At 43.2% G+C, this 19,888-nt stretch overlaps 1 protein-coding gene across 1 annotated transcript in view; it reads right to left on the bottom strand.

The window, feature by feature from the left end:
* LOC118377338 (vascular endothelial growth factor receptor kdr-like) overlaps positions 1-19,888 on the bottom strand; it is an 85,335-nt gene that overhangs the window by 25,678 nt on the left and 39,769 nt on the right. The window contains exons 12-24 of the mRNA XM_052509445.1: positions 14,331-14,439; positions 12,846-13,130; positions 12,466-12,612; positions 12,181-12,309; positions 10,930-11,036; positions 9,032-9,158; positions 8,195-8,299; positions 5,589-5,702; positions 5,311-5,399; positions 4,975-5,128; positions 4,236-4,333; positions 3,502-3,624; positions 2,032-2,143 (exon numbers count right to left, since the gene is read on the bottom strand). Of these exons, the coding sequence (XP_052365405.1) occupies positions 2,032-2,143; positions 3,502-3,624; positions 4,236-4,333; positions 4,975-5,128; positions 5,311-5,399; positions 5,589-5,702; positions 8,195-8,299; positions 9,032-9,158; positions 10,930-11,036; positions 12,181-12,309; positions 12,466-12,612; positions 12,846-13,130; positions 14,331-14,439 (1,699 nt within the window). The remainder of the gene's footprint in view (positions 1-2,031; positions 2,144-3,501; positions 3,625-4,235; positions 4,334-4,974; positions 5,129-5,310; positions 5,400-5,588; positions 5,703-8,194; positions 8,300-9,031; positions 9,159-10,929; positions 11,037-12,180; positions 12,310-12,465; positions 12,613-12,845; positions 13,131-14,330; positions 14,440-19,888) is intronic.

Genomic DNA, 19,888 nt, shown 5'->3' with positions numbered 1-19,888 from the left:
CTTCAAACACCTATCAGGTTGCCAGACTGAGTGTTTGTAATTTTTTTGCAGTCGTTTCGTGTCCTAATTTATCTTTCTGAGACCATGTTAACACCACCCAGATGTGTGAGTGGTTATGTGAAGGTACTGTATATGTGTCTGTGGGTATTTAGTATTTATAATAATAATAATTTTAATATATGCCATTTAGCTGACGCTTTTATCCAAAGCGACTTACAGTCATGTGTGCATACATTCTTCGTATGGGTGGTCCCAAACAGAACCCACTACCCTGGCGTTACAAGCGCCATGCTCTACCAACTGAGCCACAGAAGGACCACCATTTTCTTTCTTGTATTTTATTAAGATGCCCATAAGCTGTTGCCAAGGCAGCAGCAACTCTTCCTGGGGTCCAAACAGAGTGTGTGGTTGTGACAAAGAAAGGTTACGGGAGAAAGAGAGAGAGACAGTGAGCAAAGGGAGAGAGAGAGTGTGTGTGAGAGAGAGAGATAAAGAGAGAGCATGTGAGAGAGTAGGAGACAGATAAAGAGAGCATGAGAGAGAGCAAGAGAGAGAGAGAGAGAGAGAGAGAGAGAGAGAAAGAGAGAGAGAGAGAGAGAGCATGAGAGAGAGAGAGAGAGCATGCGAGAGAGAGAGAGAGAGAGAGAGAGAGAGAGAGAGAGAGAGAGAGAGAGAAAGAGAGAGAGCATGCGAGAGAGAAACAGAGAGAAAGAGAGAGAGAGTGAGAGAAACAGAGAGCGAGAAAGAGAGTGAGAGATAGAGAGAGCATGAGAGAGAGATAGAGAGCATGAGAGAGTGAAAGGGAGAGATAAAGAGAGAGAGAGAGAGAGAGAGAGAGAGAGAGAGAGAGAGAGAGAGAGAGAGAGAGAGAGAGAGAGAGAGAGAGCAAGTGTTTGCATGTACCCCATGTCTTGAGGTAGTTCACATTTCACACCCTTTTTTTGTTGTTGACCCAAGTCCTCCTGGGTGATTGGCTTCATGGCAGAGGTTCAAACGTACGTAGCAGCACAACCAAACCTCAAGCCCTGCATCAATGTGCTGTTCTTTCCTTACACTTTCCTAACATTTACTCTGAATGTTGTCCTTGCTGCCTATGGTGACATTTGAGCATACAATATGTCATGTGGAGTCTTGCTCTAGAACAGCTTGGGCTCTGCTTTGTTGCACGGTGCAAAGACAGTCATGAACCGACATTCAATGGCGTCTCAAAGGTTGCAGTGGTTTCACCGCAGGGGCAAACATTTACATTGATCGGCTGCTTGGTTACAGCGCGTTTGCATTGCCAGCTGGGAAGGGAACAGCAGGCTTAAATGGAAGGTATTCTTTCTTTTTAACGGCCCTTTGCCTGTGATAGAATTCACAGTGGAAGTTCACTAATGTTTAAAGCACGAGCAGCATGAAAATTGTTCTCTCAAGCTGACAATGCAGCCCCGTTTTATCCCAGAGGCACAATTACGCAGTAGCAGGAGACAGTTATGACCCAGTACATCTGGAGGAGCTGCATGGCTGGGGGCACCTTGCCTGACTGGAGACTCCTTACTGAACATCACTGGCTGATGACAGACAGAAACTTCTCTCTTCTATGGAAGGGATACTGCACACTGTGTGCAAAATTGTAAGATTACACGTAAAAAAAAAAGCTTCTTGGAGATTATTTCATTAAAAAAATAAAAGATTCTAAGCAGTAATGTTTACTGAGAAATAACAAAAACACATTTAGCATAATATAATTTCTCTGAAATAAGTAAGTTGTAGGGCAGTGAGCATGGAAGCAGTCCAAATCTGTAGTTTCATGACAAGTCCTAAAACAATAGTCCTTGTAGAGGTGATTTAAGATAAGGACCTACACAACGGAGGAAATCTGCATTGAATAAGTCTGTATTGTTCCACATGGCTGCGTTGTGAAATGTGCACAGATGTTTGTTCATTTCTGCTCATTAATTCTGCTAATGGGGAGGTCAGGTGAGGAGGTGAGGGACTATAAGGCATAGTGAGTCATTCCTGGTCAGGACTAAAGGTCTGTATATTTACCCAGAGAGAAAATCTCCCACATTAGGACTCCAAAGGACCACACATCGCTCTGAGTGGTGTAGATCTTGTCAAAAATGGCCTCTGGCGCCATCCACTTGAGGGGCAGTCTGGACTGTGGGGGGGGGAGAGAGAGATGGAGATAAGAGACGACAGCTCTTTTAAATCGGTATCTCATCTCACCTGTGTGACTGGCTCTCTCACTAATACCATCAACAACCGACCTGTCACATCTGAGAAGCAGAAGGGCTTGAGTTGAGTGAAGTACTATACATGCCCTCATGCCGTAGTTCTATCACACATCCTCAACCACCAAAACATCCTCTAGTCTATGCAGACAGACACGTTTATTCCGTATTCAGACAAACACTGAAATCTGCCCAGAATATCTGGCATTTCTCAGAACTATAGCATTTATTCAGTCTGTCTTTACAGTGCCTTCAGAAAGAATTCACACCATTACTTTCTCACATTTTGTTGTGTTACAGCCTGAATTTAAAATACCCCATAATGTCAAAATGTATGAAAAATGAAAAGCTGAAATTTCTTGAGTCAATAAGTATTCAAGCCCTTTGTTACGGCAAGCCTAAATAAGTTTGGGAGTAAAAATGTGCTTAACAAGTCACATAAGTTGTATGGACTCACTCTGTGTGCAATAATAGGGTTTAACGTGATTTTTCAATGACTACCTCATCTCTGTACACCACACAAACAGTTGAAATCGGAAGTTTACATTCACCTTAGCCAAATACATTTAAACTCAGTTTTTCACAATTCCTGAGATGACCTTTCAGCAGGACAATAACCTAAAACACAAGGCCGAATCTACACTGGAGTTGCTTACCAAGTAGACAGTGAATTTTCCTAAGTGGCCGAGTTACAGTTTTTACTTAAATCTGCTTGAAGATCTATGGCACGACTTGAAAATGGTTATCTAGCAATGATCAACAACAGATTTGACAGAGCTTGAATAATTTGTAAAAAGAATAATGGGCAAATATTGTACAATCCAGGTGTGCAAAGCTCTTGGAGAATTACCCAGAAAGACTCACAGCTGTAATTGCCGCCAAAGGCGATTCTAACATGTGTTGACTCAGGTGTCTGAATGCTTATGTAAATGCGATATTTCTGTACTTCTTAATACATTTTTAAGAATTTTGCAAACATATCTAAAAACATGTTTCCACTTCGTCATTATGGGATATTGTGTGTAGATGGGTGAGAGAAAAAAACAACTGAATCCATTTTGAATTCAGGCTGTAACAACATTGTGGAATAAGTCAAGGGGTATGAATACTTTCTGAAGGCGCTATAGTTTTTGCCAAGTCATTTTTGAATGATGGTAGTCAAGTTACAGTCTCTGGTTTCTCTCACACAGCCAGGCGGTAATCGTCAAGTCAATGGCACATTTCATCACATATATAATGTACTTATTATGTCAGATTAATAGAAGTACAGTATGTAGCTACTAACATCTCCTTTGCGAACGTAGTCTGGGTCTTTGTAGACGTCTCTGGCCAGTCCAAAATCGCAAATCTTCACAACATTATTCTCCGACAGTAAGATGTTTCTTGCAGCCAGGTCACGATGAATACACTAACGAAGAGAAGACAAGACATCCATTTGGATTAGGACTGACATCAATGCATGACTTTACATGAACGTTTGAGTTCTGTGGAGATATCTCAAGTTCAGATTCAGCCTAATGGGATAATGCATGGCTACAGCCAGGACTATTTCCTGACCATGTGACCTTACAGGAAACACTCGTGGCCCTGTGCATGTCAGCTAAGACAACCATATGGAACAGTCATCAGTGATATTCTGATGTGAAGTGTTTCATATCCAGGTTAAGCCCTTAATTCTAATGGGGATAGCTACAACAATGGGTTCACTAATGAGTCTAATCTGCTCTCCCAGAGCTTGTGACTGAGTTTTAAATGTGAATGAGTTTTAGACTGATTATAGCCAATATGCCAATATGCCAGACTCACAGCGAACAGAGCTTACTATGAATGAAAAAAGGTCAACAAAATGACTTCCCCGGCATTCGAAATACAACAGCATTTTATTAAAGTCAACTGGACAGAATAAAGCTTTATAAACTGGTATTAGCTGATTTAAAAACAGCAACTTGTGTCTCATTAGACTGCCTTTTGGAAACATATTGATTTTGATGCAGTAATTTGCCTAGAGGAAGTGCATACCTTGCGTGAAGCCAGGAACTCCATGCCTTTTGCAACTTGGAAACTGTAGCAAATCAAATCTTCCATTGTCAATACTCTCTTGTACAGATCCTCTGGCTCTGAGGGTAAAACAAAACACAAAGTGGTAATGACTACAAAAAAATGTCATAAACACAATTTAGTATGGTGTAACACATGAATTATGCACAATACAAATGTATACATGCAGGATCATCAACTCCATATTGTTAATGTAAGCCTCCCATACAAAGAAACCTGCAACATGCCATCATCGAAACCCCCTTTGTCACGTACAGTACGGTTCATTCGTCCACCTACAGTCTCTGTCTTACTAAAAACATCTTTTAAAGACAGGAGAGGATGCCTGGTGTTATTTTAGATGTGGGGTGAGACGTGTGATATCGGTGCAGTGTGACAGCAGGAGGGGGTTTGTGGAGGAACCCAGTGGACTCCTTCCATCAGCCCACCTGAGTAAACATTTAATCACACCAGAAATAACACATCACAAAACAAAATGTCCGACACGCCAGGACCAGACAAACACTTCTGTTAGAGGCCTTTCCCTCCACTCCTCCTTCTCATCCAGGCACAGCGGGTGCCAGCCTGTGGTTCTGACCTATCGATTGTAATTATGAACAGGAGGAGGAAATGTCCCATCAGGCCCAGGAAGAAAACAATCCGGGGGAGGGCGGGGTGGAGGTGAGGGGAAGGAAGACACTGTTGGCTCGTTTAGATTTACCTTCCTCCTCTTCCTCTGAGTCGCAGTAGCTCTTATCTTCCACAAAGCCGGAGCTGGCCGAGCTTCCGGTACTTGCCACGCTCTCCAGGCGCCGCTTGATGAGCTCGCTGAGGTCACAGCCCGACCCCGACGTCACCAGCTTACCGTCCTGGCTCTGACGAGACACACAACAGATACAAGACGCGAAGCTTGAGTCTCTTTAGAAAGTGGCTCTGCTGACAATCTGGGGTTTTCTTATCAGGTTGAGAAATAGACTAAACGATGAAGGCTTTTGTATAGGATTTAATGAGAAAACATAATTTCTGAAAGCTTCGGTCCGTGAAGATGCTGATTCACCTTATAGACGATGAAATCCGCCCTCTTGCTTCTTAAGTAGTTTGACAAGTTTCCATATTTGCAGTACTCCACTATCATCATCAATGGACCTGAGAAGAAAGAAGCACAGAATTCAAAGAAACTGACTAACGAGTAATGATACAGAAACAGTGACAAGAGTGTGTTGAAATCATGATGGATTTTCTCTGAGATGCCAGCAATTTATACCTTTACTTCACAAGTCATACACTGTGGCTAAGTTAAACCATAGAGTTAACCCTGTCCTCTGTCTCGCTCACCTCCAGGCTTGGTGCAGGCTCCCAGCAGGTTGACCACGTTCAGATGATGACCAATGTGGATCAGGATCTTCAGCTCGGACATCAGAGCCTTGCGCTCATTTGTCGTAGCTCCTCCTGTTACAACGCAAACACACAGACCATTTAGAGGGAAGCTGGTTAAATATACATTTCAAATTGCGGGGATACTGTTTCATACAACCCCTCAAAAGTGTGGATGTATTTTGACTTTAAATGACATTTTCATTGAAGTCATTTCGCTTTGTTTAAGATGACTCCAACTGATGTACGTTCATGCACGTCTGGTAACCAAACAGTATATTTAATAAAGAACAGATTTGACATATGTGGAGGAGATTTCAGATAGGCAGGAAATGTTCCATTTGAGAAAATATGATCATCGACATGAGAACATTCAATGTGAAAGGTTAAGACGGCATGCAAAGATAATGTCTGGAAAGGAATGAAGTCAACATGGGAATATATATAACTTCAAACATAAACATCAGCCTTCTCTCACATTCAAACAGATGCTCGCATACAACCCAAAGCACAGGCATACATTCCGTCAAAATAAACCCTGGAGCACACACGGAAAGACAATATAACTGTTGACTGTGAACAGGGCTCCCGAGTGGCACAGCGGTCTCAGGCACTGCATCACAGTGCAAGAGGCGTCACTACAGTCCCTGGTTCGATTCTAGACTGTATCACATCCGGCTGTGATTGGGAGTCCCAAAGGGCGGCGCACAATTGGCCCAGCGTCGTCCGGGTTTGGCTGAGGTAGGCCGTCATTGTAAATAAGACTTTGTTCTTAACTGACTTGCCTAGTTAAATACAGGTTATTTTTTTTTTTTAAGATCACAGAACAGATAATGCTGTTGTTTTCCTCAGTTGTTTATCCAGTCTACACATCATATAAGGAGGCGGATATCTGGGTCAGGCATGCTATGAGGTCAGAGGGAGGGTTATTCTTAACCAAATAAACTAAACACCATCAAAGTGACTCGTCCTTTTTGGGGTGCCATCGACGCCAAAGATTAACGGTCAACCATAAATCAACCTCTACGCTACGCTGATCTCAAAGACCGTGGAATAGCAACTAGTCAATGGTGGGTGGCAGCCTAATGAGTCCGATGAGCCTGTATAATGTCTCTCTCTTTCATTATCTGAAAAGCTCATCTGGCCACAGGTGGTTGGAGTTAGCAATGTTAGTAAACAATATTGTCCCTAAGTGATAAACAAAAGGAAAACATCGATTGAACAAAATAATGCGAAATATTCCTGCTCTTATCCATCACTGACTCCCTGGATGTGGTTTACTCTGACAGAGATTTTGGTCAATTTTAATCATGAATCAATGACTTGAATTTAAATAATGAATGGAGAACATAGAGAGTTGAGTTTTGGGTCTGTACTTCTGCTCTTATTGTTGGCTCATCACAGTGGTCCCAGCATGCTCTGGAAGCTGGAGCTGACTGACGCTGAGTCTCAAACCACCCGTAGGAAGGGTCAGTTTAGGGAAGTGAGCTGCTTTTCATTACGTTTGACCTGGGGTTCCTGGAGCAGAGCAGGGAGCAACAGCCAGCCCGGCGAGCTTGGTTCCTCTGTGATTAATGGAAGGGGATGATTAATGCCGTGACACTGATGGAAATATCTAACAAATGGCCTGGTTTATCATGTAGCTAGATCTATCACAAAACACCATCACTGTCCATCCATGGTCCCATTACTCTACAGAGTTGGGGTTGGCCAAGGAGGGAAGTTAGTTTGACCACTTCAACCCTAAGGGGATACAGCCAGTAATGTCGGGCTGAAATGTTTACTCTGCTAAGATCAGTAGGCCAAATCCCTTGGACAGTCTCTCTTGCTTCTGGAGTCTCTCGTCTTCCGCTTTTCGCTGATTCCATTTTGATGGAATAAATATGTTCTGCCAGATTTAGAAAGATTGCGAAATGTGTCTGTTTGTAAGTTATGGTGACTATAAATCTTGCGTGGGGAAGGGGGGGGAGGGGGGGGGGTCGTTGATCTCAATTGTTTGTGTATCTACAAAACATCAGGTCTATAAACCTTAATAAGGATTAACATGCATATATTTTGTAGATGCATCATTTGTACCGTCCACGTTTACATTTTTCATCGCCTGAAAATCTTGGACCCAAGTGGAATGTTTTCCTGATTCCTGTCACATCTGCAGAATGTCATCCTCACCAGGGACACCAAAGCCTTAGTCTCTCTCAGACCAAACAGTCTGTTAGAAGCAGCCATCACACGCCTACAACTGGCTACACACGTGTGCCATCACAGTTCTTGAATTCATATCATGCACGAGAAACCAAATAACCTGCTGAAATGACAGATGGCTGTTTTACATCTGTTACATTCAGAACGACGGCTGTTATGTTTCTACCGTAGGAGCTGACCACGTGCATTGGGAGAGGAGTACCTTCATCAGTATCATCTCCACCAGGTGGGATCAAAAGGAAGTTATCTGGAAACAACCTTCATGACTTTTCAGCCTGGTTTCCAAAGTGATTTGCGAGTGCTGTTAATAAGCGTGTATTACGTTTTCAGATCAAAGTCTTGATAATAACGCCTCTACCCTATACCTTTCAGCATTTTGACAGCCACAGTCTTGCAGGTCGAGAGCTTGTCGATCCCAAAAGCAGAAGCCTCCACCACTTTCCCGAAGGCTCCATGGCCCAGAGTTTTGCCTGAGAGAGAGAGAAGAGAGAGAAGAGAAAGAGAGCGCGAGAGAGAGAGACCAGTGGGTTAAGTAAATCAGATTGGGTTCCCTGTCAGGGGCGATATGGGCCTGTAATTAACCTTTTACTGCAGTGGGTGAAATCAGGGGCACACAGAGTGATTCTTGGTCTACTTAGAAACAAATCAACTTTCAAATAAAAGTATACACCTCACACACATGGTTATGGGTTTACAAAAAAGAAGACACCTGTACCATGTCAGATATAGAGATGAAATGTATTACATTTAGAGTTTCATTACAATATTACATTTTCTGTAGAGTTTGAAATATAACAAAACTGTTTGACATAGAAAGACCGGACATTCCACCCATTAGGGCAAAAGAGGGCACTTTAGGTCATTGCCTGCAGGAAAGGGCTAAAACAACCTGCTGAGGTTCTGACGATTGGACCCGTGAAGCGTTCCTTCAGGGGATATATAATGTTAAGACTGTGTGACAGCGGAGGGTCACTGATGAGTAACGAAGCTACACCCTCTTCACAGGGGGGTGACACCTGTTGATGTGTCAAAAATGACATTAACCTGTTGATGTGAATGAAGTACAGTATATGGTGAACAAATAAATTCACTTACAGTAGTTGCCCCTTCGTGGTGCGTATTGACCTTTTGAGTTACAGCGTCGTCATGGTGAGGGACTTCGTAGACCGTACCAGTGCTGTGTGGTGTAGTAAGTTACTCACCCAGTCTGAGGCGGTCTCGGGGAAACTCCCACTTGCTGCTGTCATACTGCAGGAGTTCACACTGCTCATCCAGAGGAAACTCGTCTGGGTCGATGATGATGGATGGACCCATTTTATAGTCCACAGACTGGAAGGGAGATGAGAGGCAGAAGAAAATGGTGATGGAGCTCGTGTACAGTAGGTATGTGAAATCAAACAGGATTTGTGGAAAATAAACTTTTTCATGTTAAGTAAAGGACAAGAGCAAGTGTTCTACCATGACCGTGCCATTGTTCTACCATGACCGTGCCATTGTTCTACCATGACCGTGCCAGTGTTCTACCATGACCGTTCCAGTGTTCTACCATGACCGTGCCATTGTTCTACCATGACCGTGCCATTGTTCTACCATGACCGTGCCATTGTTCTACCATGACCGTGCCAGTGTTCTACCATGACCGTGCCATTGTTCTACCATGACCGTGCCATTGTTCTACCATGACCGTGCCATTGTTCTACCATGACCGTGCCATTGTTCTACCATGACCGTGCCAGTGTTCTACCATGACCGTGCCATTGTTCTACCATGACCGTGCCAGTGTTCTACCATGACCGTGCCAGTGTTCTACCATGACCGTGCCATTGTTCTACCATGACCGTGCCAGTGTTCTACCATGACCGTGCAATTGTTCTACCATGACCGTGCCATTGTTCTACCATGACCGTGCCAGTGTTCTACCATGACCGTGCCAGTGTTCTACCATGACCGTGCCATTGTTCTACCATGACCGTGCCAGTGTTCTACCATGACCGTGCCAGTGTTCTACCATGACCGTGCCATTGTTCTACCATGACCGTGCCAGTGTTCTACCATGACCGTGCCATTGTTCTACCATGACCGTGCCATTGTTCTACCATGACCGTGCCAGTGTTCTACCATGACCGTGCCATTGTTCTACCATGACCGTGCCAGTGTTCTACCATGACCGTGCCATTGTTCTACCATGACCGTGCCATTGTTCTACCATGACCGTGCCAGTGTTCTACCATTACCGTGCCATTGTTCTACCATGACTGTGCCAGTGTTCTATCATGACCGTGCCATTGTTCTACCATGACCGTGCCAGTGTTCTACCATGACCGTGCCATTGTTCTACCATGACCGTGCCATTGTTCTACCATGACTGTGCCAGTGTTCTACCATGACCGTGCCATTGTTCTACCATGACCGTGCCAGTGTTCTACCATGACCGTGCCATTGCTCTACCATGACCGTGCCATTGCCATACCATGACTTTGCCATACCATGACCGTGCCTTTGGTCTACCATGACCGTGCCTTTGGTCTACCATGACCGTGCCTTTGGTCTACCATGACCGTGCCTTTGGTCTACCATGACCGTGCCTTTGGTCTACCATGACCGTGCCATTGGTCTACCATGACTGTCGTTGTAATGTGCCTATTTCTATTGTCTTTGGACTGTTGATGCATGTTCTCTACTTTCTTGTCATACACACAAACATGATCTCAGCACTTTTCCAATGCCAGGAAATGTGGAAATCGTAAACGTCAAGCTAAAATGATCCCACCCAATTGAACTGCATTTTGCAAGAGACATGAGTCAGTGATCGCAGTTGACAAAATCTGTATAGTGAGACTGCACTCCACTCCTGAAGCTCACAAACAAAAACCTCAAAATTGTAGTGTGGATGTTTGAATATGTCTTGAGAAGAGCATGTTACACATTGTTAAATGGCATGATGCTATGGTTTAATTAACTAAGTAAAAAAAAAAAGAATGGTGAGTCAAGTCCCCAGTGCAGTATGCAAACAGTTACCACTCTCAAATGTCTTCACAGTCAAGAAGAGTGAGATAGAGAGCATAGAACTAGCTGTGATTGCAGGGAGATCTCTTGTTACCTTCCTCAGCTTGCGGATGAAGAGGATGAGCATGAGCCAGAGGAAGGTGGCAGCAGCTCCTGTACACACCAGGACGATCACCTCAATGTTGGGCTTCCCCTCATCACCTGGAAGGAGACCACAGGAACAATTAGTCAACTGTTGTTCACCGAGGAATTATGCTTTTTCGATGATTCTTGAAATATGTATAAGAATTGATAACTGAGAACAAATATAAATGGGGATGTACACAATAGAGGAATGGTATTGTTTGTTTAACATATTAGAGTAAGACATGGCACTGGTCTACTTATCCAGTACTTGAAAGTACATTTCTCTCAGTGAATCCAAGGAAGTGAATTACACCACTGCAATGTTGATTTTTTTTGAAAGTCCACTCTGGCATTTCTCTCAGTTATTCATTTTTTGCTAGATTAACTCATTTCCGCCATGTTGTGTTCACACTACAAGTGGAAACACATTCCACTGCGTATCCCTAATTTTCTTAACTATCCATGTCAACATTCACAGTCAGCCATCTCAAAACTGCCTTCCTTAATCTTTAGGAATTTTGTGAAATAGTTTTGTTTCGAGTAATGCCTAAATAAAGGTTTGGCAATGCATGAAGCAAACTGTCTAATTTTGGACATGTTCTAACGGATGATGCTGACACCGGGGTTGGACTTTGAGGAAAATGGGACATTTTTTGGGGAACAGGAATTCATGTCTGGTGCCAGGGCTAGTCGTCAGAATACCGTCGCATGACCTTGCCCCCCCCTCCTCCCTCAGTCTGTGTCATCATGTTTCCAGTCCCATGGTTATTTAACGAGAAGACTTCTCCCCTTGCTGTGCCCACAGTCATTGAGAGTGGGACCTCTTAACACACTCCTTACAGGTCATGTCCCATGGGTGGGGACCTCGTTTAGAGCTCCAAGAGCCCCAGTCATAAAAGCCAGTGGAGTAATTCACTGGACATACTTGGAAGCCTCTTGGCAGCCTCCCTCTCTAGAAAGAGTTCTCATACTGAAGTCTGGCCAGAGCCATTTGTACTGTTGACAAGAAAACATGGCCCAGTATGGCCAAAAGGTTTCCTTTGACTGTGATTGGTCATGCAGTAAGGAAGTGTTCTGGCTGTGGCTGTGCTGGTTAAACTCAGGGTTGATTGGAATCTGACGTGGTTAATGTACTTCCGTTAGATTCATTGGATATCGTTATCAGGATGACATGGGTTCTCGTCAAGCTCATTATGATGGAAATAAAGTAGTGACTCACCCACGACAGTGACCACAGCACTGGCTTTCACACTCCCCTCACCGTTGCTGGCCAGACACTCGTAGAAGCCCTCATCGTCTTTCTTCACTCTCTTGATCGTCAGCACCCCATCCTCCCTCAGGGTAATACCTGGAACAACAGCACGAAGTCAACAGCTCAGATTCTATGGAGAAAATGACTAACATGGTTGAGCAATTCAGCAACGAGGAGGCCCAGGAGATTTTCTTGATCATGTGACCCGACCAGGGAAAACCCAGGGCCCCTAAATCCGAAGTCATTTCTTACCTGGACCCTCCTGTACTGGTAGGTTGTCTTTGTACCAGGTGATGTAGGGTGGCGGCACACCCAGGGCGTAGCAGGCCATAGTCAGAGTGCTGCTGCTGTTTACATCTTGATTGGTCAGGTTCTGTCTGAGCCACGGCCTCTTCCTCTCTGTTTCAATAACAAAAGCATATCTGAATTCGATCGCTCTTCTTTTCAAGATTTTCCTCAGACAAACTCATCTCTCTACCGGGTTTCATAATCACGAGTGAGTTTATATCCAGGAGCAGGCACTTTTAAATACGATGTTACACAAACATATTATTCTTTGAGTTGCAATTACTGTTCTGTTAGAGACCTCATCGAACACCCAGCAGGCAATGTTCTCTCTGTCACTTCCTCACCATGCACAGTCAGCACAGTCTTGACTATAGCTCTCTTGTTGTGGATCTTGTGCGCCCAGCACTGGTAGCCTGCTGTGTGATTCCTGGACACATTGTGCAGGCTTAGGGAGAGGGAGATAGAGTAGGGGCTGAACTGCAGTGCCGTGACATTGTTGGTGATGGTGGAGTTCTGAGGGTCCTTCCACTGCAGGTCTGTGTACAGGTACCGAGTCCCCCTGCAGGTCAGAGTGACATCGTCACCCTCGATGGCAGTCTGGGGCTCAATGGCCAGGTGCTGAGGGTGATCTGGCGGGGAGAGGGGAAAAACACATCAGGTCATTAGGAGTGTTAGAGCATTTTTTTGTTTGGGGGAGGACACCCCATTTGGGTGCCTAGTAAAACTACCATGCATAAGCACAGGTTAGATTATTGTACAGTATATAAGTGGGATACAAGAGCATCTTTGTTACTGGCTGTAAACCTCTCTAGGACACTGACGCTGTCCTATTCTGGGAAAGAACATCTCCGAAACATCAAGCTGCGCATCACCACACCAGGAATTTGCAGTTATTTCCTGTTTCATCACTGTTAATTGGAAGCACGTTGGCGGTGTGCGGTGAGCAGCGCTGATGTTCGGCCTACAGCAGTGCAATAGGAATCAGGCCGGGGCCGGGCCTCCGGGGAGCCAGACTGAGTTTGTTTATTCAGAACACTGGAAAGCATTCTGTGTTCCATAAGAGACGACAGCTGTTATTACAATTCTGCAGCATTCCAGTGCTCTCGATCTCCACCTCTGGAATGGTGGCACATTGCAGCACTTCCTCCAGAGACTGATTTTATTCTCATCCGGAAACTAGGAGTTTGGCATCATCAGCCGTGTCCCCAAACATAGTGTCACCACGAATTCCCAATTACAATCTATCATCAATCAGTTTTCAACTTCATAACTTCTACGGTTTCACATTTTTTCCCCGCGGTAATGACTGCTTGCGTGCCCTGACAGCTGATTTCTCCTATCATTATATAACTGGACTAGATGGAATTTTCATTTCATGAACATTTGGAACTGTTCAGATGCATATAAAAAATGATTCATGCAGCGGCAGGCTCCGAGAAGAAGAGAAATGACCCCCGGGCACTCCAGTGTACACTCAGAGCTGTTTTTTAATTCGCAGTATTAGACTGTACCATATGGCCCAGGACATGTTTGCCTCTTCTGTTCGATCCTGAAGCCTGCCTGCTCCGGAGGAAGATGGTTTCAATTAATGCCTCCATCTGCACTCTTTATTGCACAGTACAATCTGTGCATTCTTTCGCTTGCCTCGCAATTCATTACGGTGCGTACGTGTAGTCACTGGAAGCGAGACTTCATGTATGTTATATGTTATACTGTATGCCTGGCCCGTAAAAATAAAAACCACTCAAGCATTTCTGCTTGTAATTTTTCCTTATGCTGTTCTTTCAATCAACTCCCCACGTTGTGTAATGTTAAATTGGCCTACTTACCGTCCACATAGAAGGGGGTTCTCAGTGTACGGGTGCCAAGTTTGTTCTGGGCTGCGCAGGAGTAGATCCCTGTGACGTTAGCCGCTCCCACCACTAGCGTACTCACAGTCTATGGAGGAGAGTGAACAAGCCAATCATTCGATCTACAATACAGCCAGCAAATGCTGTACACTATGTGCAAAATATATGTTTATCTCGATGAGACTAACTTGTACAAATAAAGAAGTTACATGAAAAATGTTCAGGTTGGCATAAGATTCATTATACCTCAATCCGTACACACTGACACAATGTCTTTTGAAATACCACAGCAGATGTTCCATCAACATCAGTGTGGCTATTTTGCCATTAGCTAGTGTGTCAGAGATCTGCCTTAATCCTAGCCTGTTTTATGCTCTCGTCACAATAATGGAAGGATACATCTGGACTTTCAAAACCCGCCTCTTCTCTCCCCACAGCACAGGTCCACAGAAAGAGTGCCGGGGCCTCCATGTCATTTCCTGGGGAGCATTTACAATGCCACACTCGATTCTATCACCGTTGGAGTGGAACCCGTTTAATGGCTTAAGTAGACACAACAATAAGTACGATTTGGGCAAGGGGCCAGATTGCGTAGGGTTCTGTTTTGTGTTCAGAACGACATCTGTTTTCAGAGCAGCTACATCAAAGGTGCTGAATGCTGTGGCTGTATTGTCTGGGTGGTGTTAACTTCCTGGGTTTCTAGTGCCATTGTGCTCTGCCCCTCAGAAATAGAGCTTTAGCCATGAGACTGGACTGTGTCGGACACATTTTCACTGTTTTAATATGGTTTCAATGTTTCAGCTCATATTGTGAGCAGGGTTGAGGGAGTACCACATTACACAAAAACGGTAACTGTAATCCGTTACAATAGCAGCAACAAATATTGTAATCAGATTACCGATACTTTTGAAAATCTAGATGATTACTCTGAGGATTACTTTTAAATTCAGAAAGGATGTTTGCGGGGAAAAACAAGTTGACACTTCTCTGTTAATGACATTCAAATCAGCATTGAAAACAGTTTAAGTTTGTTCCACCTGAGCGAGTCTGACCACAAGTCAGAGACCACTATAATGAAACACCAACATTAATGTGTTTGATGGATCACGGGAAAAGAGCAGGAATAGGCTTTTGTAGGCTACAGTCCAAGCTGTCTTCCAATGGTGCGACTGCTGTCGGCATCCTAAGATTATCCAATTTGAATAAACGCTTGGAGGTAAGGATGACAGTGGTGGTGTAGTCTACGGCGATACGGAAATCACTTATTATTGATATCTACATAGCGCATTGATGTGAATCACACTGCTGCTCTCTCATTTAGCTATTTTCGCTTTACGGATTGTGGTTGTTGTGGATGGCTGTTGACAAATCTAAATGTGTATTTGAACCCAATAATGGTTAGATTCAAGAAGGTTAAGCTGCCTATCAATCATTGTTTTTGAAACCAGTGGACAGCCAGTGACAAATGCGCTCTTGCAACAGCTGCACAGTGCGGATCCAAGCTTATGGAATAACAGTGGGGCTTTTACTGCTCAATCTAATTCATGCTGGTAAAAAAAAATCCATAGGCCTAATGGACACATGCTCAAACTTGCACACTTTTGATAGACTTAAGGGGGCAATCTGTAGTTGCTAAATCTATTTTTGGACTTATAAATGATCAAATTAATGAGCCCAATCAGTCCTCCATGACAACAAAATCATAAACAATAGAGTAGGGCTGGCTAATACTGTATGTCCTTAGTTTTGGGGTCATGCTCAGGTAAAACAATTTGGCTAATCTATACTTCCATAAGTCCTATTCTTGAAGGGGTATAACATTTATTAAAATGGCTGGAATTCTGATAGACTTTGGTTTTTAATGTAACGATATCATTTAATCGTACTATTATATGTAGTAGAAAGCGGGGTTGGGTTAGAAGGGTTAGAAGAAGCCAACATAACCAACCCATAAAGTAAACTTTAACATTCAAATATGGCCAGCTACATAAACCTTAACATTGACTTATCCTTCAACAGTTGTCGTTCAATTGGTAACATACCTTTTTGTCTTCTTCTAATACATCTTAAGGGGAAAGTAATATACAAGTAAGGGAATGTAATCAGATTACGTTACTGAGTTTGGGTAATCCAAAAGTTACGTTACTGATTACAATTTTGGACAAGTAATTTGTAACTAACAGATTACACTTAGAAAGTAACCTACCAAACTCTGAGTGTGTGCTGTGTAAACATATTTGGATGGAAAAGCTAGCTAAAAGTTGTGTTAAGTTGTCTCCCCCGAGTTGTTATGACATTGGTCAGACCACTGACGGAGTAGTTACATGGTGTTGTGTTACGGTCATTACTCATGATGATGTAACGTGAGCTGGAAAACAGTCGTTTCAACAAGTGCGCTCTGTCCCTAAGTGGTGACTTGACCAGAAGCATTATGACCCCAGGGAGGGCCCATGCCTCTCTCCCCCCGTACCCTGGTGCTGTGACACAGCCCAGTCGGTCCCCCTCTCCTCCAGGAGCCCCTCTGAGGCTGGCCATGCAAACCTGATTAACACTCTATTCTCATTCACGGAGAACAGTGATTTATGTGGGGTGACAGAAAATAATTATCTCCCAACAAACCGGTGCTTGTTATCACTGACCCTTAGTCCTCACCCCTATAAAACACTGGTGTTTGGGCCACAAGCGCTTGTAAATAAGGAGTGCCTCCCTATTTATGTCCATCAGAGATTGGTAGTGTTAGAAGTGAATGAAGCCTAAGCCCTCTATTACTAGGTGTGTACTGTATTGTACCTGAAGGAGATCCTTTTTGGATTGATAGGTAGTCAATAAAGTGGTGAATTGGGAGCACAAGCAGTGTGCGGGCCCTCCTGTTCTTTACAGTTTGTATACCATTAGCACAATTCATGTTCTTTACAGTATATATACCATTAGCATGATTCCTGTTCTTTACAGTATGTATACCATTAGCATGATTCCTGTTCTTTACAGTATATATACCATTAGCACAATTCCTGTTCTTTACAATATGTATACCATTAGCATGATTCCTGTTATTACAGTACGTATACCATTAGCATGATTCCTGTTATTACAGTACGTATACCATTAGCATGATTCCCATTCTTTACAGTATGTATACCATTAGCATGATTCCTGTTATTACAGTACGTATACCATTAGCATGATTCCTGTTATTACAGTACGTATACCATTAGCATGATTCCCATTCTTTACAGTATGTATACCATTAGCATGATTCCCATTCTTTACAGTATGTATACCATTAGCATGATTCCTGTTCTTTACAGTATGTACAGTATACCATTAGCATGATTCCTGTTCTTTACAGTACGTATTCCATTAGCATAATTCCTGTTCTTTACAGTACGTATACCATTAGCATAATTCCTGTTCTTTACAGTATGTATACCATTAGCATGATTCCTGTTATTACAGTATGAATACCATTAGCATGATTCCTGTTATTACAGTATGTATATCATTAGCATGATTCCTGTTATTACAGTATGTATACCATTAGCATGATTCCTGTTATTACAGTACGTATACCATCAGCATGATTCCCATTCTTTACAGTTTGTATACCATTAGCATGATTCCCGTTCTTTACAATATGTATACCATTAGCATGATTCCTGTTATTACAGTACGTATACCATCAGCATGATTCCCATTCTTTACAGTTTGTATACCATTAGCATGATTCCCGTTCTTTACAATATGTATACCATTAGCATGATTCCTGTTATTACAGTACGTATACCATCAGCATGATTCCCATTCTTTACAGTTTGTATACCATTAGCATGATTCCCGTTCTTTACAATATGTATACCATTAGCATGATTCGAAATCCCTTCAACCGTCCATCATCAGAGGGAGGAAACACCTTCATAAATCTCCTATAGAGGAAAGCTGGAGAAATACCATTTCATAAAGTTTACCACACCAGCATACGTCTTTGGGTAATGACTTATTATAACCAGTATTTTCTTCGGTGGTAGGTTTGCTTGTGCTGTTGAAATGCTTATATGCTGGCTAGATTTATGTCCCAATTTGACCTAGTGTGTTGGAACGGTTGTCTTTCAACTAATCCTATAGGCGGGCTTTTGGGGGAAACAGTTGAGGCCTGTACTTAATTACGTTTGGAGTGAATGGTTTTGGTAACAAGCTCCTCTAGGACATGTGCTGTAATGTCTATAGTCTCCATGTTCAGTATGCTTTGGGAACGCATGCCAAGACGTGGTCAATTTTTTTGTGAGAGGAAGTGATCGAGTGTTTAGTAAACTGCAGGGCAAATTGCACTTCTATTGGAGACTTAGGAACTAATAGTTGTGTGGTTATATGGTCAAGGTGTCCCAGGTGAACACTTTTAAGATTGTAATTATTTGCATACCTCTTGTGTATCCCCTAACCATTACATTAAGCTATGGTGGAAGAACACAGATATGACGAAAACAATGAAAATAACCAATTATTTCAATTTCCAAACTTTGTTTTAGTAGTTCCAGCGATTACGGCTGATCTCTTCAAAAGGTCAGTGGAGTTAGGAGGGAACCTATAAAAGTCCCTTCTCCGCTGTCTGCACACGCATGGCTTGAGCCGTATGGTTGTATTGGTCTGTTTTACGAGGAGCTCCACAGCCCTCCGTGTTCCAACAGACAAAGATCCACTGATGTCAGAATAAACAGTGCTCTCTGGCAGACCAGGCAGCTGCATCATTTACAGGCCTAGCTGCTTTAGATCCAAAATCTGCGTTTTGTTCGGAGGGTGTTTTTCACTCCAGCAGGGTGAAATGAACTGTGTCTTTCAGTTAATGGGGCAGACGGACGAACGATTCAGGAGAGCGGCCCTGAAAAGAGCCAAAATGCTTTTTCTTCATGGCAGTTCTGGCGCTCGACTTGCGTTGACCTTAATTGAAGGCTAAGGGGCTTCTTTTGATAAAAAGCTAATCATGTCAGATATGATGGTCTGTTTGTTGCATATGACAGCATATACGAAATGACGGATAAGTTGATTTAGTGGCAGTTACTGCAGCGTAAACAATAATGTGGGTTTCCGTGTCATAAATATGTGTCACGCCCTGGTCGTAATATATTGTGTTTGTCTTCATTTATTTGGTTAGGCCAGGGTGTGACATGGGTTTATTGTGGTGTGTTTTGTCTTGGGGTTTTGTGGGGTGTTGGGTGTGTGGCTTAGTGGGGTTATCTAGCAAGGTCTATGGCTGTCTGGAGTGGTTCTCAGTCAGAGGCAGGTGTGTATCATTGTCTCTGATTGGGAACCATATTTAGGCAGCCATATTCTTTGAGTGTTTTGTGGGTGATTGTTCCTGTCTTTGTGTTTGCACCAGATAGGGCTGTTTCGGTTTTTACATTTCATTATTTTGTAGTTTCTTCATGTATAGTTTTTTCCTTCATTAAAATATCATGAATCATCATCACGCTGCATTTTGGTCCAACTCTCCTTCACTACAAGAAAGCCGTTACAATATGCCTACTGGTATACACTAAATGTAT

Source organism: Oncorhynchus keta, chromosome 4, assembly GCF_023373465.1.
Source record: "Oncorhynchus keta strain PuntledgeMale-10-30-2019 chromosome 4, Oket_V2, whole genome shotgun sequence".
Lineage (NCBI taxonomy): Eukaryota > Metazoa > Chordata > Actinopteri > Salmoniformes > Salmonidae > Oncorhynchus > Oncorhynchus keta.
Note: the sequence above shows the minus strand (reverse complement) of the source record. Positions and strands in the feature narration are given on the sequence as shown.